This window comes from Salarias fasciatus, chromosome 12 (genome assembly GCF_902148845.1).
Source record: "Salarias fasciatus chromosome 12, fSalaFa1.1, whole genome shotgun sequence".
In the NCBI taxonomy this organism is placed as follows: Eukaryota; Metazoa; Chordata; class Actinopteri; order Blenniiformes; family Blenniidae; genus Salarias; species Salarias fasciatus.
In genome coordinates, this window is record NC_043756.1 from 23183282 (window position 1) to 23205202 (window position 21921).

At 42.9% G+C, this 21921-nt stretch overlaps 1 protein-coding gene across 1 annotated transcript; it reads right to left on the reverse strand.

Annotated features, from left to right (window-relative positions):
* Nucleotides 1–9681: 9681 nt before the first annotated feature.
* On the reverse strand, nucleotides 9682–18852 carry LOC115397805 (protein NLRC5). The gene is made up of 5 exons (XM_030104267.1): nucleotides 18417–18852; nucleotides 18069–18245; nucleotides 17542–17729; nucleotides 14728–14951; nucleotides 9682–10331 (listed from the first exon to the last, which is right to left on the reverse strand). Exons 1-5 carry the CDS (start codon nucleotides 18850–18852, stop codon nucleotides 9728–9730), a joined length of 1629 nt encoding a protein of 542 aa, XP_029960127.1. The 3' UTR covers nucleotides 9682–9727.
* Between the last annotated feature and the right edge of the window lie 3069 nt (nucleotides 18853–21921).

Genomic DNA, 21921 nt, shown 5'->3' on the forward strand with positions numbered 1-21921 from the left:
CTGTGTGTTCTTAACCGTCTGAATTCACTCAGTGGAACTGTGTACTATGTGTGAATTTGCATATCGGTCAATTCTGGATCATTGTGGATATTTGTGTTTTTGTCGTAAGCTTGTGCAGCCGCAGCCGACATGCATGCTGCCGTCTTTGGGAAAGTATATCATGTTACTGTATAGTGTGTCGCTCCAAGTACTGACTGTCAAGTATTTATTAACCAGAAGAAGTTAAACTATAAATCTAGGTATTTTATACACAGTAGAAATGCAAACAGAGCATCAGAAAAAGACTGTGCATTCTTCATCATTTTAAGTTTCTCTCCATTTCTCCAACATCTCACAGGTTTCTCAAGGAACAAAAGCCAGAACTGGAGGAATAAATTCAAAGACACTGGCTAAAGCTTATTGCAGATGCAGTAAACTAATGGTCATAGAAAAAAACTGCATCTAAAACACCACTGTGACTTTATTGCTGTTATTGAGTGTTATACCATTCGAGCTTTCTTCTGGATCTCAAAATGTTATCTCAGGAGATGATTCTTTCAGAAAAAAATAGAGAGAGCAAGAGTTTTTAAGAGTTTAAAATGAGATCAAGCTGAGAAAAGAGGAAGAGAAGTCAAATTATTATTCTCAGGAGTCAAATGACTACTGTAAGACGTATGAGAAAATGGTCAACACCTCAAACTGATGTTAAATGAGCTCCTTATGTTTCAAAGACATGGGCATGAAAAAAAGGAGTTTTTCCTTTTGTTCTGCAATATTTTTCAAAATTTTTACCTAATTGACATCGTCAAATCGCCGACTGTCACCACTTGACAGGATTTCACTCTTCAATCCACATTTCCTTCAGCTGTGAAGACAATTTTAGCATTTTTAGGTTCAGCGCTTTGGGATTCAGTCGAGTTTTACCTGAGTTTGTTCAGTTTGTGAACAAGCAAATTCTGTCTCTCTGACATTATAAGGAGACATTTGCGTTTGTTTTCTCCGCTTACTGCACCGTCTGAAGTGAGAAAAGGGAATAAGACAGGTTTTTAAAAGACATAGAAAGAAACTCATCTGGCATCCAGTCAGATTTTGTCTTTACAGCAAACTAAAGAAGAAAGGGAGCTGCTTTTTCAGAGCAAATGGAACACATAAAAGGTTTCAATGAATCATTAAATTTAACAGCTAGAATGGACGTTTTATGATACTCTAGTCCATATAAATAAAAATAAAACATCAGTGGCATTTAATTTTTTATAAATGGCAGGTCTGCGGGCTTATTGATTGCCATCATATTCTGGGGTCATGCTGCTCATTAAATGAGTACGTTTGATATTTACTTTGTGGTTATAGATCTGTTAAATCTATCCCTCACCTGAGGCCTCTGATTGCCTCTGAAGAAGGCTGCTGACCCCCTCGGATCCAACAAAACATTACAGTGAGCAGACACACCCAGCTGACAGCTGCACACGTCCCCTTGAGGGCCAGAATTGGCCAATCAGAGGCTATTTTGACTTGCTGATGGCCCTAACACACAAGTAGAGAATACAATATACGTATAGTAGATCTCACGTGTTCGGTACCTCTGATCCAGAGCAGCAGACTTTACATTCACTGCATCTTCACCGCTTATTTCAAGCACATTATACGTCTGAACAGGAACCCAGGGAAAATGTTTCAATGCACGACCCTCAACGAAACACCAACAGTAATTTGAAAAACCAAAAGTGTGTGAAGAGAAAGTCTGAATGTGTCTGAAGCCTACATTAGATGTGGTAATTACTGCCGATTCCTCAACCCTGCGGAGCTGCAGAGAGACAGGCGCAGCTGCCAAGTCGGAGGCATTGTTGTGGTGACATTTGAGTGGAGGATCAAACCGCTGATGAATAATCCATATTGAAAGGCTGCTCTTTCTGCCAAATGTCAAACAGCAGCATGAGCCATTGTTGAAGAAGCGGACTTGAAAACTTTTTATTCAGCATCAGCATAATACTGTGTCACACACTTTAACAACCGAGCAGAGACTGAAGCCGCCAGCGTGCGGTGGTCCTGGAGCTCACTACCTCAGGAATCACCTTCAGTCATCATCGCTTTGGTACTTTTTCATCCTAAACATGATGTCAAGTCCTTTTCTTCTCATTACATGAATAAAACACATTTTATTGTGATTTATTAAGTGTTGATCTCTTTCTGGATTCCCCCGAAAGCCTTCTGTTTCCCTTTAAAACTACTTTTGAAGGCTAAACGACAGCCGTGGAACATGTGCAGCGATTTTTCTTCACCATTAAAATGATTGAGCCAAATGGTGGTAATTTGTAGTAATTTATAAACACTGAGAGACGCTTTCCTCTGAGGATTTTACTCTTCAGGTTTCATGTTGTCAACAACACTTATTAGCAGTTGTCATTTTCTTCTTACAAGATCAGTCTTCAAACTTACATTTATACGTTTCAGGCCTGTTTGACTCAGACGTGTAGGAGTGTCTCATTGCCACTGGGATTGCAATATGAAATGAGAAAAGAAGAATACTGAAATGTGAGGGTGTGTATCATTTTTTTCTTTTCTTTTTTTTTTTTTTTTTGAGATTGTGGTTGTGAAATGAGTGAACTCACCATTGCACCACCTTGAGGCCATCAGCCGATATTTTTGCTTTTAGAGTGCACATGTCATAAAAATTTAAATGACACCAGGATTCGGTAAGTTTAAAAAATGTCAAAAAAAAGGAAACTAGAAATAAGAGGCTTAACATTTCTATGAAGGTTCAGATTTTTTTGCTCATATAAATTACAGTCTAATGGTTTAGTTTGGACCTGGTACAGTTTGCCAGCATAACATAAACCTTTAACTTTAAAAGTGCCGTTTAGTTGCTGAGTTGTTGTCAGATTGTTGGCGCTGAACAAAATGTGTGAGTCCAACAAACATCGCTCATATAGTTGACGCTGTGCGAAGATTCACAGGACGATGGCCGACTCCATACCTGACCACATCCCCCTGCTGACGACAACCATCCTCACACAGATTATGCTCGTTTTATAAATTAACAGCTTCCCCTTCTGCCTGTGCGGTTTACAGACACACCAGACATAATTTGCACATATTCAAATCAAATTTGAATGCAAGCTCATTTATCACCAACCTCTCACCTGCAGCAGTTTGAGGCTGCTGTGTTTCCATCGCCATCGCCTCTCTACTCAGTTATTTTGCCTTCCTATTCTGATTCCTAAAAGGAATCTGTTATAGACGGGCCACACTCTCAGATCTCGCTGTGACTTTGCGGCAGCTCTCATCCTCGGCCAGGCGTTGCCACATTGATTCTCTGCGACACTGTGTGCAGACAACGTGAGCCAACATCAACTTCCTGGTGCTTTCTTACTGCGCGAGGCAACAGCCGAGGAGAAACTCAGCAGATTTCTCTTTCATTGACATAAACTGGCAAAGAGAATCTCGCTAATTAGCCTGCCTCAAAGCCTGGCAGGGTTTAGGGGGGGTTGCAGCCTGCCTGCAGTCCACATGAAAAAACAAAATGCTGTTGAATTAAGAACAAACACTGTCCCATTCGTCAAACAGTATGACAGATATTTTTGGACTGGCCAGATAAAGCAAATTAGTGTGCGCCTGTGGTCAGTGCCGATCCGACTTAAATGGAACAGAGAAGGTTTAGTGTTCTGACAGGAGCACGGCCCCTGTGAGTCCCCAAACACGCCGCCTGGTTCCCAAACGCAGGTAGAAAACAGGTCTGCCGCACACACACACACACACACCCCTGCCCAAAAATTCCCCCATGTCACACACTGACTCAAACTGCAGTTTTGGCATCGATCCTCAAAGTGAATACAATCTTTTCCAGCATGTATTTCTGCTCTTTTTCTTTTCTTTTTTTTTTTTTCTGGAAATGATGCAACATGGGATTCATATTGAACCGGTGCTTGGAAATTCATGAAAATCCCATCTTGCTTGAAGCAATAACAAAAATTATTTTCTGTTGTTTTTGCCATTTACCAATTTCATTTCTAAATATTTTACTGAAGCAGACATGGGAAAACAGCCTGTGGGCCATATGTAGCCCACAGCCACCGATGTGTGTGATGGAATGATGGCCATTTTCAGCACAATGAAACGAGTTCTCACTGAAATTACTCCAAACTATTGTAAAACCAATTTTATTTAGGTATATTTAATCAAATGTCTACATGTGCTTTTGTAGACGGGAGACATAAAATTATTTCTCTTCAATAAATGAATTGCCATAAACCTGATAAATCCCTGGGTTTTTTTTTTACATGGTTGATCTGCTTTGTCACAGCAGGTAGTGCATCTATGATTAATAACCTGGCATAGCTACAATTAAAAAAAAAAAGAAAGACCCTAAAGTGGACAATAACAGATCCTCTTCCTGCATTCAGTCTTTCGAAAAAAACTGTCAGTGCAAGTCACAAAGTGGAATTATCAATATTTTCTCCTACCAATATTTTGTGAATTTGTGTTATTTCCTCCAGCAAACTGCATAGGACATGTCCCCCACTCCTGTCTGGTTTAGAAAGACTCATGATGAAAAACAAAGAAACACAAAACAAGATGCAAAAGAGAAAAATTAAACAAATGCAATGACATTTAGAATAACGAGGAAAAGATTAAGATTAAAAGGAAAGAATCAAAACAATAACAGAAACATAACAATGATAATCACACTAACTGTGATCACAAGTTGAGACAACACAATGCCAAATCACAACAAAGACACACAAGTCCTCAGGCTGGTGGTCTGTGATCTGTGTCATAATGTGTCCATGACTGTAATCCATCTAACAGCAGCCAGGGACACTTGTGACACTGTGCTGTCATTGTGCTACATCCTATAAATGTGTAATGCCAGTGCAGGACCACACACTAGAAGTTGAGATCTATATTTCTCATAATATGATGTGATATATCCACCATCCCTCCAGCATGTTGGAAAAATGCTGAGAAAAGTGGAACTTACCTGAGTGTGTCCACAGGACACGATTACAGAGATATCAAAAGTTAATGGCTCTGAAAACAGACAGTGACCCTTTTATAAGGACTGTAATTGGAAATAAATTGCATCACCTTGACGTGAAAACTCAAAGAAGTCTGAATCATTGAACTTCCTGCGAGCGTCAGAAAAGCATTGTTCACTTCATTTGTCTTGTTTTTGCCCATAGTCCAAGTGAAGAAACCCAATTCCCCAAACTTTCTGTTTCCTATATTGTATCAGTCTGAAACTCAGCTCCTGTTGTATCTGATTTTTCAGCTTTATATATGACTGAATCCTTGGTTTTCAAACACTGAAGTGGTTCATCTTTTAGCAGTATAGATCTTTTCTCCCCACCTTGATGAACGATGTTTTTAATTCAAAGTCCAGAACTGTACAACAACCATGAATACTGTATCGCCACCAAGACCTTCAATGACTGAGCAGCATCAAAAGATACCTGACAAAGGCATGAAAGAGGCTTTTTCTCCACACCAGCTGGTATTTTTGGAGTCGTGTAAGGTACATCTGGGAGTCAGTGCTGGTACACTACAAGATTAAAGTAGTTTATTATTTAGCAGCATAGGCATGTTCTTTCCGCCAAAAACCGCAATGAAAGATTTTTTTCATTTTATAGGTCATCGCTTGTACAACAGCAAACACTGCAGCACTACTGTGGAGACTGAGTTCTATTGAGCAGCATCAAGAGATATCAAGCAGTGAGACTCCGTTTACACGACATTTCGTTTATGTGTTTGGGTTTCAATTCAATTCAATTTAGCTTTTTTTATAAAGTGCCATTTTAGACACTTTTACAGAGAAAACCCAACGATCCACATGAGCAAGCACAAGTGACTGTGAAAAGGAAAAACTCCCTTTTAACAGGAAGAAACCTTTGCAGAACCAGGCTCAAAGGTGGCGGCTTTCTGCTGTTCCGGTTGAGGTGAGGGGACAGAAAGAGAAAGATATAGGACAGACAGGTACATTTCTTGTACCCACATACATTTCAAGTATAAACAGAGAGTACGTAGACTACAAGAAAAACAATGGCCAATGACACGTAGTTGTGAAACATTACAGAAAAGAAATGAGAGAAATTAAGAACTGGGGGCCGGTTCCACATGGTAGGAGCCCAGGGTTAAGTGAACCACTTGCACCCTCTGGATCTGGGCTGTCTCATTCAATCAGTGGATCAGCTGTTTTGATTGATGTCCAATTAGAAACTGTTTGCACCCATTGAGTCCAGGTTGTCTCGTTAGATCAATGGATCAGCCGCAATTGATGTTGTGTTTGCGATCCCTCAATCACGGCTCTAGTTCACCGAAAAGACAACTTCTTCATCCAGGGTTTTGGTGTTCTGACTTTTTAGTGTCCCATTGTGTAATGAACTGTAAGTCCTAATGACAGAGAGACAAAGACAGAGGGAGAGAGAGAGAGAGAGAGAGAGCAAGAGAGAGAGCTTGTGTCAGAAAAGCTTTGCATTTTACAGAGAAAGTCCAAGAATGTTGAAAATGAAGTAGTTTTCAAGTTGGGTCCAATTGTGGGTGCAATTGTTTGTTTTTGGAAAGAAATTGCACACAACCTGAGAGAGAAATAAGCCATAAACATTAAGAATAGGGAATACACAGACAGACAATGAAAACTGGATTGCCAGTTCCAAGGAAGAGTATTTAATAGAGTTGTGTCACCCATGTGCCCGAGTCGCCCAAGTTTTCACCATCTACATAGAGGCAGAGTTGCAGTTTTTTCAAAAAGTTCCACCTTGGGAGCCATTTTCAAAAAGTTGTTTTCAGCTGCTCCAAGCACCTTTGTCATGTAAACAATCACCAGAAACACAACAAAACCTTTACCATTTTCACTTGAAAATGCAAACCACTGCCACTATGGTGCCCTCCCTACCTCAATGAAGTATGTTTTTAATCACATCAGTCCAAGACTGTTAAACAATTGTAAATACTGCAGCACTATCAAGACTCTTAGTGACTTGACAGTTTAACTTTAAAACACCAAAGCCATAGAGAACAAACATTTAGGAGCACAGGCTCATTCTTCCCAGAAAAAAAAACTCAATGAAAGATGTTTTTAATTTCTTAGGGCCAGGAGTGCAGAGTAATGGCAAACACCGCAACACTACCAAGAACTTTAGTGACTGAGCAGCATCAAGAGATACAGCACCTTCCAGCAAACATGGCACACAAACCCAAACCGTCCGGCTGCACGGTTTAGTCAGGCCTACAGACTCTGCAATAACTTGAAAGAACAGATCTTAAGTAGTTGCTGTTATTTTATTTATTTATTTTGACATGTTCTTTCATTCACTAGGGATCAGAAGGAATAGCTTGAACACAACAACATAGATACACCGAGTCAAGAGATCAGTAATGAAAAATACACACCTTGTTGCTATCAAAGAAGAATGAAAGCCAAACTATGATTTTGAATTTTCTGAAGTCATGCATGCTGAAGGCTGAAGAAACTGTGTAAGGTGGAAAGCGACAGGCTTAAGCCAGTATTAATCCCAAGAGAAACATTGTGACTGATCTCCCTGCAGATTTGGAAAGACAATTAAAGCACAAGTATCAGCAATTCCAAGACAATTAATGAGTCACAAATTTTTACATGGTCTTTTCGGATGGGGGAAATACTATATTTTTCTGATGGCAAGACGCTGAAATATTGCATTGAGATATTGCGTTTCCTTTTCTTTAAAACACTTAACTTATAAATTATAAAGTTATGATCGAGTGTCATCAACATATAGACAGATATCAAGATTTTATTTTTAAATTATTTAGTTTCACCAGTTTCAGATTTAAAACTAAAATATTTTGTTAGAAACTGAAGTGAAATACTAAAAAAAAAAAAAAATTTCAGAAATCATGTTGTTTTAGTGCTCCAGTAAGGTACAAAGGTTTATAGTAAAACTCGATGTCAGCCACAGCTGGTATTTCATTACTTGTGTTAAGTACAAGAGGTTCTGGTTGGTAAAGTGGGGACATTTCAACAGCACACAGTGCATCTATTGTTTCCAGCAGAGCCTTTGAAAATGATGCTTGTAGTCCAGGACTGCAACCACTGCAGCTCTGCCAAAACACTAAATTATTGAACAGCAAGATATACCTTTACAGTAAGGTACAACGACCTGAGAGGGGAAACAGTTTCTGGAACAAACCTGTAAATTCCTCACAGATTGAGCCTCTGTGGTCAAAGGCCTTGTTTTTCTAAAAGCTGCTGAAAGATTCTTGTTACACTGCAAGATTTCTTCCAGGCCAAAATGGAGCAGACGGGGGACAATGGGGTCAGTGATCTGACTTTCACTTGTAACAGAAACACAGCGTTGAAATCAATGGAGTCGGAGAGTTGTACAGTGTGGCTCTTGTCTGGCAGCTGATGTTCAGTCAGGCATGATTGTGCTCCACTAGTCTTGTACTGAATCAGCTAAAAATGTCGCTGCTTAGATCTTAGACTGTGACAAAGAAAACTGTATCTGGCTATTTTTAGTGCAGATAACAAAAAGTTAAGTCTTATCTGCGACACTTCAGAAAATACCCGTCTATGTAAGACATTGTATCTTTAGTTTTCTGTACAGTCTCAAATGTGAAAAATCACAAACAGAGGCCCATTCAGCCTTTTATGAAAAACTTCAGGGTAACTTCTGGAGATGTAATCTTCAGGAATGCCGGTCTCATTTACCTGTCATCCTCCGGGGGGTTCGGTAGCATCTTTATCGGGGTTCCGCAGAAAGGAATTTGCAAGGACTGTAGATGAAATGCGGACAGGTTGGTTTCAGCAGAATCACTACTGGCAGCCCTGAGAGGAGGAGATAATTACTGCTTTGACAGGCTTTGATCACAGGTACAGTTTTTCTCAGAATGTTTGTGTTGATAGAACAATGAGATGATGGCATCAAAATCCTGACAAATTTGCCCTAGTTTTGCTTCCTATTTACCCCCCTCCCTCCCCATCCCTATGCTTAGATTCCGAATAGAAGTGGTGTCTTGAAAACAGGGAGACAAGAACAAAAAAATGAGGGTGGCTGACGTGGCATGGCTCAGTTTGTCCACAACTCTCTTTTGATTTGTAGCAGCTCAAAAAGAAAAAAAAAAAAAAAGGGATCTGACATTGGCAATTGCTGTAGCATTCTTGGGGGGGGGGCTTGGGTGGGAGGGAAGGGGGCAGTCATCCACGTGTAAATGCTGTGGGTGGAATGAATCATTGCGGTTCTGCACATTACTCGATAAAATGACAGGCATCGGTGAGCCTTGGTGCTGGAGTCAGTTTTAGCAAAGTGGGTGTGAAGACATGGGGGGGTGGGGGGGGGACGCTGGTGGGAAGAAGGAACATGAGAAGAAAATGTCGAGGTGAAGATGTAACCTCACCGCAAAGAAGAGCGCTTCAGTTCATGTATATCTCTTTGAAAATGCATCCAGACCGCAGCGCAGCCCTTGAGCAAACATGCCTCCTACACTACCTGCCGGGACTAAACTGAGATGCAGCAGGTTAGAAAAGGCCACCCAGTTATCGGAAGGAAGAGACGTGTGTGTGTGTGTGTGTGTGTGTGTGTGTGTGTGTGTGTGTGTGTGTGTGTGTGTGTGTGTGTGTGTGTGTGTGTTTGATGGTCAAGCTAGTCAGATGAGTCAGGTTTTTTTTTTTCTCTGTGACCTCATAATGTCAACAAGGAGCCTCATGAGTTTTTGAAGTCGGGCCTTTGTTTAGTTTCTCATGGTTTGTGAGCGTGTTCTTCCACTACAGCAGGATTCATTTACGTTTCACCTCCTCCTGTATTCTGCTCATGAGTCCGTCACTGATGCTGTTGTCCTCCAGGCTCAGATGTCTCAGTGGAACCCGCGTTCTGCACAGCAGCGCCGCCATGATGTCGTTTCCCCCCACGTCGCTGATCCCATTGCGGTCGAGGTCCACCTGCCGCAGACTGACGTTTTCTCTCAGCGTGTCGGCCAGCAGCCTGACCCCGGGGTCCCCGAGGTTGTTCTCGTCCAGGACGATCTGGCTCAGGTAACCGTTCCCTTTCAAGCTGTCGAAGAGCTCCTTCCACGCCGCCAGATCGGCGCCGCCAGTCTGCGCTAACCCCAAGTACTGGAGGCACGAGTAGGACCTCACGTACGACGCCAGCGTCTTGACCCCTTCACTGCTCAGGCCGTTGCCCCCGATGTCTAGCTCCTGCAGTGTGAAGACCCTGAAAGAGCTCCACCCGGTGGGGAGCTGCTGTAACAAACTCTGTTCGGGTGGGAAGAGCATCGCCTGCTGAATGGCCGCAGCGGTTCTTGCTGTTTGCTCTTGCAGCTCAGCGACTCCATTCAACAGGGTCAGCACGCCATGGTCACGCAGTTTGTTTCCAAATAGGCTGTGGAGGGAGGAAAAAAGTGGTAACCATGGAGATTTATTTTCAGTTTTCTGATCTGATCTCCTCAGAGAGAGATGCTACATCCTGAGATTTCTTTTAGTCTTATATGACATCTGAATACCAGGTCATTTCAGGCAGTATTAGGGGTGACTAGTAGACTGGTCATCTGTCAGTTGGAAGGTTGCAGGTTTGATTTGCTATCTATTTACTATTAGCTATTTACAGAAAAAAGTAGTGTTCTAGGTGTACACAAAAAAAGTGTGTAGTGCTGTCTTTTTTCAAACCAGTCCATTGGATGTTTGCTTTTACGATCTTTCATTGGCTTTCTAAAGTCTACGAAAACGGAGCCAAACAGTCAATCGCTGATTTCCATCGTCGACCAGCCCTGCCCCTTTGTTGCTCCCACAGTGGAAGTCATAACAAATATTGATTGGCTCAAGCCAATAGCATTGTCGAAACAATACAGTTTCTTCGTATGGTATCGCTCAAACTTCTCTGTTGCTACTTCAATAGTACTTAACTTGCACAAGTACAAAATATTTTATATGGGCTGTTTAACAATATAAAATGTTTTGTGGACTGCTCAAGTGGTGGAAAAGTGCTGTAAAAACATATTGCGTGATTGTGTGAAAGCTTTAATTTTGATCAAATAGCTCAATCCATGCCATCAGTCAGTATTTTATTCTCTATATTCACCCAGGAAGTGGTCTTTTGCATTGCTGTAGAGATATCTCCGCAAGTCTTTGGAAACACAGGGAAGAGTACCGAGTCACTGTCTGGTCTGTCTGCCGTAACACAATAGACACAGAAGCAGCAGGTTGGCCCTTGTCACTATTAACATCCCCGCTGAGCTGAAAGTGTAAACAACTACTCTGTTGCTCTTAGCGAGACGGCGTTATCAACACCCCAACCTGCTCGACACCAGAGATCACGATCAGGATTCAGAGGCAGAAACAAAACGAAGCTGGTGACATTACATGATAATACCAAACAGAAAGCATGTTTATGTGTTGTACTGAGAAAAACTGAGTGAATGCAGGGAGTGAACGACCTGGCTAACCGTGCTAATTCCATCTGCTTTTGTTCCACTTAACTGAAATACTATGTTTAAAATAAAACAGGACTGATGATTTAAAATTTCAACATTTTTACCCATGATGACACAAACTAGAGAGCCACTTTTCAACATTTTAAATATCTTTTATAATGAATATCTAAGTTTGAAACCAGCTAGATGCAGAACAATAGCAGTTAAGTATTATCTAAGAAAATTATATTTGGTGCAAATAATATACAGTAATATGTCTGAAATAAAATGATTGTTTTAGATAGGCAGATGTTACTGCTATTGCAGCTGGGAGTGGAGCTAATACTTGGCACCTCATATATAGTTGTATAAACAGAAATAATCCTAAAAAGAGACATTTTTACAAATCTGAAGTGATTAATGAGGGAAAAGGAGGGGAAAGCAGGTCTCCGCCAACACTGTTTACAGTGGAGGTGGGGAGCTGCTGACCTCAACTGGGGATATTGTTGGACGGTGGAAGGAATACTTTGAGGACCTCCTCAATCCCGTTGCCACGTCTTCCGTGGAGGAAGCAGAGGCTGAGGTCTCAGAGGTGGACTCATCCATCACCCAAGCTGAAGTCACTGAGGTGGTCGGTAAGCTCCTCGGTGGCAAGGCACCGGGGGTGGACGAGATTCGGCCTGAGTACCTTAAGTCTCTGGATGTGCAGGGACTGTCTTGGTTGACACGTCTCTGCAACATCGCGTGGCGGTCGGGGACGGTGCCTCTGGATTGGCAGACCGGGGTGGTGGTCCCCCTGTTTAAAAAGGGGGACCGGAGGGTGTGCTCCAACTATAGGGGGATTACACTCCTCAGCCTCCCCGGGAAAGTCTATTCCAGGGTACTGGAGAGGAGGATCCGACCGATAGTCGAACCTCGGATCCAGGAGGAACAATGCGGTTTTCGTCCTGGTCGTGGAACAGTGGACCAGCTCTATACCCTCCATAGGGTGCTCGAGGGTTCGTGGGAGTTTGCCCAACCAGTCCACATGTGTTTTGTGGATTTGGAGAAGGCATTCGACCGTGTCCCTCGTGGTGTCTTGTGGGGGGTGCTCCGGGAATACAGAGTCCGGGGCCCCTTGTTAAGGGCCGTCCGGTCTTTGTATGACCGGAGTAGGAGTCTGGTCCGCATTGCCGGCAGTAAGTCGGACCTGTTCCCGGTGCATGTTGGACTCCGGCAGGGCTGCCCTTTGTCACCGGTTCTGTTCATAATCTTCATGGACAGAATTTCTAGGTGCAGCCAGGGGCCGGAGGGGGTCCGGTTCGGGAACCACAGGATTTCATCTCTGCTTTTTGCAGATGATGTTGTCCTGTTGGCTTCATCGAACCCGGACCTACAGCATGCACTGGGGCGGTTCGCAGCCGAGTGTGAAGCGGCAGGGATGAGGATCAGCACCTCCAAATCTGAGGCCATGGTCCTCGACCGGAGGAAGGTGGCTTGCCCCCTCCAGGTTGGTGGAGAGACCCTAGCCCAAGTGAAGGAGTTCAAGTATCTTGGGGTCTTGTTCACGAGTGGGGGACGGATGGAGCGTGAGATTGACAGGCGGATCGGTGCAGCGGCTGCAGTGATGCAGTCGTTGTATCGGTCCGTCGTGGTGAAGAAGGAGCTGAGCCGAAAGGCGAAGCTCTCCATTTACCGGTCAATCTATGTTCCCACCCTCACCTATGGTCATGAGCTTTGGGTCATGACCGAAAGGACAAGATCCCGGATACAAGCGGCCGAAATGAGCTTCCTCCGTAGGGTGGCTGGGCGCTCCCTTAGAGATAGGGTGAGGAGCTCAGTCACCAGGGAGGAGCTCGGAGTAGAGCCGCTACTCCTCCACATCGAGAGGAACCAGCTGAGGTGGCTCGGACATCTGTTTAGGATGCCTCCTGGACGCCTCCCTAGGGAGGTGTTCCGGGCATGTCCCACTGGGAGGAGACCCCGGGGAAGACCCAGGACACGCTGGAGAGACTATGTCTCTCGGCTGGCCTGGGAACGCCTTGGGATCCTCCCAGAGGAGCTGGAGGAAGTGTCTGGGGACAGGGAAGTCTGGGCATCCCTGCTGAGACTGCTGCCCCCGCGACCCGGCCCCGGATAAGCGGTAGAAAATGGATGGATGGATGGATGGAAATATTTATACAGGAAAAAGGGTTACAAAGACAACTATGAATATATAATTCTGTACAAGTTAGAAAGTAAAGTCAGATTCTTAAACATTGTGAAGGACAAAAGTAAAATGGAAGACTATTTTCTGCTTCATCAATACACAGCTTGATCTTTAAGTCAACTATATTATTTTCTTTAAAAAAAAAAAAACATCAGATCATTAACAAGCAGGATGATACAAAAGATGAGCCAGGGTTTGATACAAAAAGGTTTTGTGCAAAAAATGGGTACAAACTTGAGAAGTATTTTTATTCTATTTTATTATATTCTATTCCAAAAAGTATCACCTCCATACTCCTGTGGGAGCTGATCTGTTGTCAAGACACTTTGAGAATCAAGGTAGCATGTGGTGTCATGTAGCATCAAAGACAAAATTAGAATGAAGTACATGTAACTTAAAATTGGACACAGCGTTTAAAACAGTATCCTGATTTTCAGGGGTGTGAATAAGACTCTAATGTTGGTGTGTTCTTAAGAACACCTGCAGCTGCAAAGCTTATCGAGCTGAACAGAAGCAGTGATCCAGCTCAGTCCAGAGGCTGCGACAACTGTCCAGCAGCTTAAAATGTGGCACATTGCTCCTCTTTTGTTTGTTCCACATAAAACAAACATGTAAAAATGATCGTGAAACATTTAATAGGGAGCAGCGGTCCGTACTTTCTTACAGCTGTGACCAGCCGGCAGCTGCTCATAGCGGTCGTGTAGCTGTCGGAGGACGTCACTGGTGTCATTCGCTCCAGAAATTTTACACGACATGCTTATTTTCAGAAACTGTACATTTAAACCCCTCTCTTCTTCGGTACTGTCGCATCTATTTGTGGATTTGCTCTTTAAATTTTCAAATGTGTCAGTATTTTTCCCAGCCATTGTCACAATGATAAGCTCCAGCACATTTACTGTATTTTGTGGCGGCGAGAGGAAATAACTCAGAGAGGTAAGGCACTGGAGGCATCCCTTTGTTCACATAAAAGAGATGGATTGAGCAATTCAACGGTGAAAAGCAGACATATTTTCACCGTGGAGAATGTCCTTGGATCTGCTGTGTCTTTTTACTGTCCTAGCAATTGTACTATTTTCCTTTTTACTGTTATATCAGAAGAGCTTGAGTGGCTGCTGTTCCAGGACCTGCAGCTTATTAGACATGTTTATGTGGCCCCGTCACATCAGGGGCCTGCCACTTACTGCACGGCTTGTATCTGGGGCTTCACTCTCAGGACGTCCAGCAGGATGTGGGCGCCGTACGGGCCGACGAGGTTCAGGTTGAGGTTGAGCAGCGCGACCTCCGACGGGCTGCTCTTCAGGGCCGCCGCCAGGTTCAGCAGGAGGTCGTCCGTCAGATCCGTGTTCCTGAGAACCAGCTGCTCCACCTCGTCGGACGTGCTCAGCACTGTCATCATGGCATCCAGCTCCATTCAGAAGCAAAGAGAAAATGTTATTAGATATTTGATTTGGATTTGTGTGTATGGTGTGTTCATGTAACATTTATCTATATTTTACACCAGAAGGTTTAATTAAAATTGGTTTAATGTTGAGGGTGTAGTTTATTCATTTATTCATTTTGGGAGGGCCATAGACATTTTCATCACAAATACTCTATGCCACAACAGAGAAACTCTTTGAATCTTAATGTTGTTAAAGTTTAATGGTTATTATCTCACATTTTTACCAGCCAAGCCCACTCAACATCAAATTGACTTTATTTGGGCCCTGAACTAAAAATGTGTTTGACACATCTGAGGTATGACTTTTCTATCAAAAAGAACATTAGGAATCTACCACAATATCTACAACTCTCCAGTGCCTCGACCCTCGTAGAGGAAATAGTTAACTTTGCAAGTAGAGCTTACAAAACATCTGAAAGTAACAAACACCGTGGTCTTTGAATCCCCAACTTGAAATCTTCAAAGTTAGTGAAACACTGAAAAGCTTTCACTTGAAATGAAAGTTTGATTCTGGCCTTTACAAATGACTCAGATGGACTGGGTCCCATATGACAGCTGATTTATCGTGTATCCCTACTACATGTTATTAAGTTAAGAGTTAAATAGAAAAATATACTCCACCAAAGTCAGTTTGAACTGAGACATGTTTCTTCTCTGATATAAGACTGAAATTTGATCAAAATGTGAATAATTGCAATTAATGGAGGGCAATCATCAATATTTTTTAATCAAGTCCCACTAGTACTTTTCAAAAAGGAAAAAGAATTTAAAAAAAAAATGCAATTTTTTATTTCTCAAAACCTAGAAGGAGGTGGTAGCACACAGGACTAAAATAACACAGGACTGTAACAGTCATAGAAACTCATCTCCTTTTTTAGCTCCACCACCTGACAGCGTGTTAAAATACAGAAATCACATTTTGAGTTCACACAGAAAGACATTTTGCATGTTGGCCCTTAGAATAAAGTGTTGCAAACATTTGGTATTTCCAGCTCATGTGTGAATTTAGCATCTGTCCAGAATGTGCTGTTGGGTTGGGAGAGAGATGTGAGCGAGACAGGTGCTTGAGGTTTTTCTATACACCGTCGAGATGAGAGTCCAGAGAGACATATGGGCTGGCCGGCAGCCATAGCCACTGTGCCACTTTGCTGGACCTTGAGGAATTTTTCAGGCACCATTGGAAGCTTTTTCATCACGATCGGTCCGGCCGAGCCAAACGCATGCCTGCCCCGGATGAAACTCACTGACCATTTGTCGTGCATTCACTGCCCTCAAAAAGAGTTAAAAATAGTACAGATTTGCAGTGAATTGATTGATGTTTTACCCCTCCAATAAATGTCACAGCTAAAAAATGTTGCCTATTTTCCGTTGTCAGGTTAACGCCACTACTATTTTGGTCACAGGTTTCATCTGTACAGCTAAACTGATCTTATAATAGAAAACAATTCCCTGATTTCTGATGGCGAAATATAAAGAGCATATCCAAAGATGGAAAAAAACTCACAGAGCAGACTTGAAAATACCGATTTTGATTAGTTAGTATTAGTTTCACATATTAGTCTTTCATGGGAATGACAGCCTCGGAATCAAGGTTGTCAAATATGAGGCCTGTGGGCTTTTTCACCACATTTCAAACACCTCCGGGTCCAGTCAATCAAATTTCATTGTGTGCATGTGGGCATTCTTCTGATTTCTCCACGGCAGACACCAACAGTAACAAATGCAAATATCTCATTTAAACATCTGTCTGTCTGTCAAAGGATCAAATTCAAAATCTCACTTCTTGTCTTCGAACCTCTTAGAATATCAAACATCCAGACCCCTTAGGTCCTCAGGAAGAGGTTTACTCCGTTTTCCCAGAGTCAGAAGCAAACCTGGGTTTTGACTGGGTAGATTTTATGGAGTCGTAGGTATTCTGTTTAAAATCTGGATTTTCTGCACATCATTTTCAGTGGCAGATCAGAAGATTGAGACTTCAACATTGAGAATAAACTAAAGTCTCTGCATCACCGTAAGGTGGTGGTAGATTTCATTGTGTCTGCGCTACATTAATTACTTTAATTTCAACAGAAACAAAGTTAAAAGAATTTTTAAAGCTTTGTGTGTCAATAGTATTTATATGTCTGTGATGTATATGATGTATTGGCATATTCAGATCAAAGACTACAAACAAGCCAGACAGGTGTGTTGCTCTTTTTTCCAACAATGTGATTCAGATACTAAAAGAGGAAGCTCCCAATCTGAACATGGAGACCATGCAGGTTTAATGAAGACCTGGGTCCAGATGATGCTGTCCAACAGAAAACATCAAAGGGGTTGTAACAGAAAGGAAGCGGGAAAATGTACACTCGGCAATCAAAGGGGCATGAATAAATCGTTGTAATGGCAGCGCTTTATCATATCATTGGGAGATTGAATTAAAAGTTTCACCTCATGATAATGCATGCTTCTGAATAATACAGGGAATCCAAGTTTTTTTTGGCAGGAATTGAATGCCAACAGAGATTCTGGCAGAACCGCGGCCTCACCATAGTAATTAGTGTTGTGCACACACCTGTGCCTGCAGGTCTTGCTCTTTAACAGGCTCGTCTTTGCCAGCGCTGTGGCCGGACAAGTCCTCCTCTCCCCCTGGCTCTCCATCAGGCGGCGGGACGGTGTCACTTTCGGCGCTCAGCTCCACATCTGAGCCTCGGGCTTCGGGGCACGACGACAGCCTCTTTTGGAGCCGGCACCTCTCCAGGACTTGGCACGCAGAGAGAAAATTAAACAACTCAGGTGCAAATAAATCTGCCTTTCCTCGGGCTCAATGCAAACTGCCATCACTGGCGGACTGAGAAAATATAAAAATTCAGCTTGTACATTTGTTTGAACAACACAGAAAAGCAAATGTGCTGACATTTACATGGACATGTGTGCATCTGTGTGAACAAGCTCTATGTGTCCTCTCCCATATGTCGTCTGTCCACCTTAAGCAGACGTTCCTTTTGAATTCAACCTTCACTGCTACATTATGTAAATGAGATACAGCACTCCGGGGGGAATTCCAGCTCGTTCCTACTGTGCTGTGGTTTCTTTACTCACTGTTTGCCTTGAACCAGTGGTGTTTGTTTGGGCCCTGCTTCAATGCAGCACTCATTTCCACACATTCCTCATAGAAGTTCTTGAGTCTTTCTTCAACTCTGCTTTTTCCATTCCGTCCCAAAGCCTTCTGTTGCTGTCTGTTCTGCTTACTCAGTGCTTCCTCATCCTGCAATGAATCTTTAAAAAGAAACACACTTGTTCTTTCCCCTCTTTGTCCCCGCCCCCCTCGAAGAACATTAAATGGAAACACTGCTTGCAGATGGCTGGAAGGTTATCTGTATCTCCTGGGAAGAAATCATTTTTTCCATCTTTTCTTACAGGAATGAAAATGAGTCAAGCCGTGCTCACCGGGGACTCTGCTTGTCTTGTTCAATGTCGGCGGCTCTGTCTGCGACGGCGTGACACCGCTGGTTGTTTCCTGCTCTTGCCTGGCAGCCGACGCCAGGCCTTCAGATTTTTCTGTTGCGGTTGACCTTTCGGAGCCCTTGCTGTCTCGTCCCTCTTCCCCTCTGTTATTTCCCGCTGCCGTGTCTTTGCTCTCCTTCTGATTAGCTTGACCCTTGCGCCGTTTCTTCTTGAAGGCCTCTTTAGTTCCGGCCACGGCGATGTCCTCGCTGTCTGTGGATCCTCCGCTGACTTCTTTGATGTGTTTTCTTGACCTCCTCGCAGACTTCTTTGCGGGCTTTGCCGGGATGAAAAGAGGAGATGATGGACGTGACTCTGCGGTGCCTGCTCGGGCAACAATAAGGACAAAGTCAATGAATAAAAGATGAATGTGGGACATTTTGTCTCCAAACTACAACATCTAGAATGAGAACTGGGCCTAATGTCAAAAAATGTTGATGAATAAGCTTCAGGAAGTAATGGAAAACTGAGACCCTCATTTTGAGGCTTTGTACCGTTGCCAGCGCTCTGCTCAAGAGGGAGAATTAAGTTCTCCTTTGTATCGTTGTTCAGCTGCTGGCAGGAGCTGTATTTGTTGCGGAGACTTGTACATCTGAAAAAGAAGGGGGAAAAAAAATGTGGTTTCATCTCAACTGAAATTTCCCTTCTTGTACCACCAACATCTTTCCTTTGTGTCAGGCATTTCTCATCTGTTGGGCCACAGCGTATTGTGTCTGCGGAGTGACGGCTTTACGCAATCTAGTCTGACTGGTACGAATGATGAATTTTACGCCTGTGTTACACTGCCTGCCTCTCTGGAAGTGGAATCTGACCTGTAGCAGGGAACGCCACCAGCCAGCCAAGCCAATCTGAAGCAGCTTTTCCTGCCTTGCTGGAAGCCGGGAGAGTAGCGGTACTCACAACAGGAACTGATCCTCGCCACCGTCGTGCCGTTGACGTACAGCGTGGCACTGAAGGGGTAACCTCTGTGCCTCTGAGACACGAACTGAAACCGCTCTGAAAGGCAGGAGAGGAGAGTCTGAAGCTAATCACGGTTGCTTTTCCTGTGGGACATGTTTGGTTGAGGGATGAAGTTCCTCAAAACTGCAGGGGTCATGTGTTTGGTAAATGCTGAGAACAGGATCCTCATAGTTGAGGTCAAGGAGACTGGAGCTGACCCCAGCTGACATTAGACATCGGTCTGAGAGCAGAGTAAATGTTTACTCTAAATAATTTCAAGGTTTGAATGAGTCTAAGCTTGTGACTCCGTTAACTCAGCAAAATTTTCAAGTAAAAAAGAAAAGACTTTTCTTTTTGGGTGTCCTTTTACCCGACAGCGGTGCTCAGAGCCACTGAAATGCAACATTTTTTGGTCTTCATCAAGCACAAATGTCAATATTCAAATAAGGGTTTTGATCATTTCCACGTTTGCATTTGCTTGTAATGAGTGGAAGAAGTGTCGAGTTCGGCATGTTGGTGGAGAATCTTAGTGAAAGCACTTTATGGGAGATGAGCGTTCTCAAAGTCAAAACTGTGGGAGAAAGAAGAGCAACAGAAGAGATTCAGAGTGCAAAAAAGACAATGTTTTTGCATTGTAAGTAAGACTCTTGTCTTTCTCAGAAAGAATTAAAACATTATGCCACATTTAAATTACACCAAATAGCAAAACGTCATACTGCTTGGAAGTCTGAGGCAAATAGACAACATCATTACTTCCTTATTTTGTATGTCTGTTGCCAATGTACATTTACTCTCCAGCCTACATTGTGTAGAATTTAATGTAAATGCTCTGAATGTCCAAAAACAGTTATAATGATATAACCTTTCTGGATCCCTTATGCTTCAGTGTATTGTTGCCTCCTTTGTTGTGTCCCTGCTGAGGATTTTGTGAGAACATCACAAACACAGTTTGAGGCAGAAATCCATAACCTGCTTCTTGTACATCTGTCTGACATTGAGATTCATTCCCAGGAGTGACAGCTGAACAGCGTGTATCAACATGGAGCCGCTGCGGAGATTAAATAACTTGTCTTGTCTTCTGACTTTCTCTTGTGTTGACAGCGCATCAGGTCACACATCAGCTTTTTTACTCTTGTTTAGCTGAAATACCGCTGGAGGCCCCCCGACCTCGTTCTCCTCGTTAATGAGTTGCTGTGGGGGCACATGAGTAATTAAAAATGCTACAGAGGGTACTTTAATGCCTCGATGCGGTCCTGTTTTAGACCCTGTTCACACAAGATCTCAAGTAAGTTTTGCTTTTTCACTACAGTGTTTTGAAAATGATGTCGGTTTAGATGGGAACAGTGACTGGACAAAAATTTCACTTGAAAACATTGACGTTTAAACGGCGTCTTTTATGGAAAAGCAGATGTCTGTAAGAATTCCAGCGATCCAGTCCTCACAGCTCATACCGCCGGGAGTCACAAGGCCTTTGAAGACACAGATATTCTCTCCTCCGTTGACTTGCTGCAGGATTTTGAGCTCGTCCTGAGTCGATCCCGACCCCGACCCCCGGCGACCTTGGCCCAGGTAGGTCATGGTCACGCTCACATTGGATTTTTTCGCCTCTCTCTGAGTCTTCAGGTTATTCTGGGAGAAAGAGATCTAAATCAGCATATTTCTCCAGATGAATCAACAAAACGTAAAGCTATCAGTTTACCTGTTTTTTAGGGATCCCCGCTTCTCTCTGAGAGGCCACGGACGACAAGGATCCTCTCCGTTTGTCGTATAGATACGGGCAGGACTGACTCAGAGTTCCTTTGATGGAGCTGAGACTTGAAACCTTTGCTGTGATGTCCGGGAGGAAGACGCCACCTTTTCCAGCTCTGTTAGAGCGAGCAGGGGACTCATCCAGCTGTATTGGAAACACAGAACTCTTCAAATATATATAAATGTTATCTTTACATTCAGTGTTATCACAAAACATTTTTGAGTCTGCAGCTGCAAGAAAGATGCTGAAGATAATTACTGATAGTTGTCAAACACCGGCGGCTGTAAAACACATTTTAACTCAGTGGGCGGTTTGGATCTGTGTGTTCAGTGTTGTTTGTCCATCTTAGTCAGCGCTCCTTCTGCCAGTGTGTCTGTATAGCTGTGATTGTATAACGCCTTCTTTTTTTTCACAACAGGGACTTAGTACACTCTAATTATGAGGAAAAACACATTTTCTTCTTGTTCTAACTTATAAGGTAAACAAGGAACTATCATGAAGTGATATATTTGTAATGTGTAATTTCTGCTTCCATTTACCACATAAAATATCAAGGTCTGGAAAAACTTTTTCAAGGATCTGCTTTATGGAAATTCTATCAACCTCAGCATGAAATTCAATAAATCCAAATTATCTCAGCGTCTCTGCTCAAATGTCAGAAGAATTAGCTTTATGAAAGATAAGGTCTTCTGAACAAACACACCACTGCTGTTAGGTGAGTATGTCAAAGTAATTTTCTTGATTAAATTGGAAATTTAT

Coding starts and splice junctions, on each gene's coding strand:
- LOC115397805 (XM_030104267.1), bottom strand. CDS start 18,852: ATGTCCCACATTCATCTTTTATTCATTGACTTTGTCCTTATTGTTGCC. Junction 18,246..18,416: donor CAAGACAAGCAGAGTCCCCG/GTGAGCACGGCT, acceptor TTCTTTTTAAAG/ATTCATTGCAGGATGAGGAA. Junction 10,332..14,727: donor CCCCAGATACAAGCCGTGCA/GTAAGTGGCAGG, acceptor CTCCCTCCACAG/CCTATTTGGAAACAAACTGC.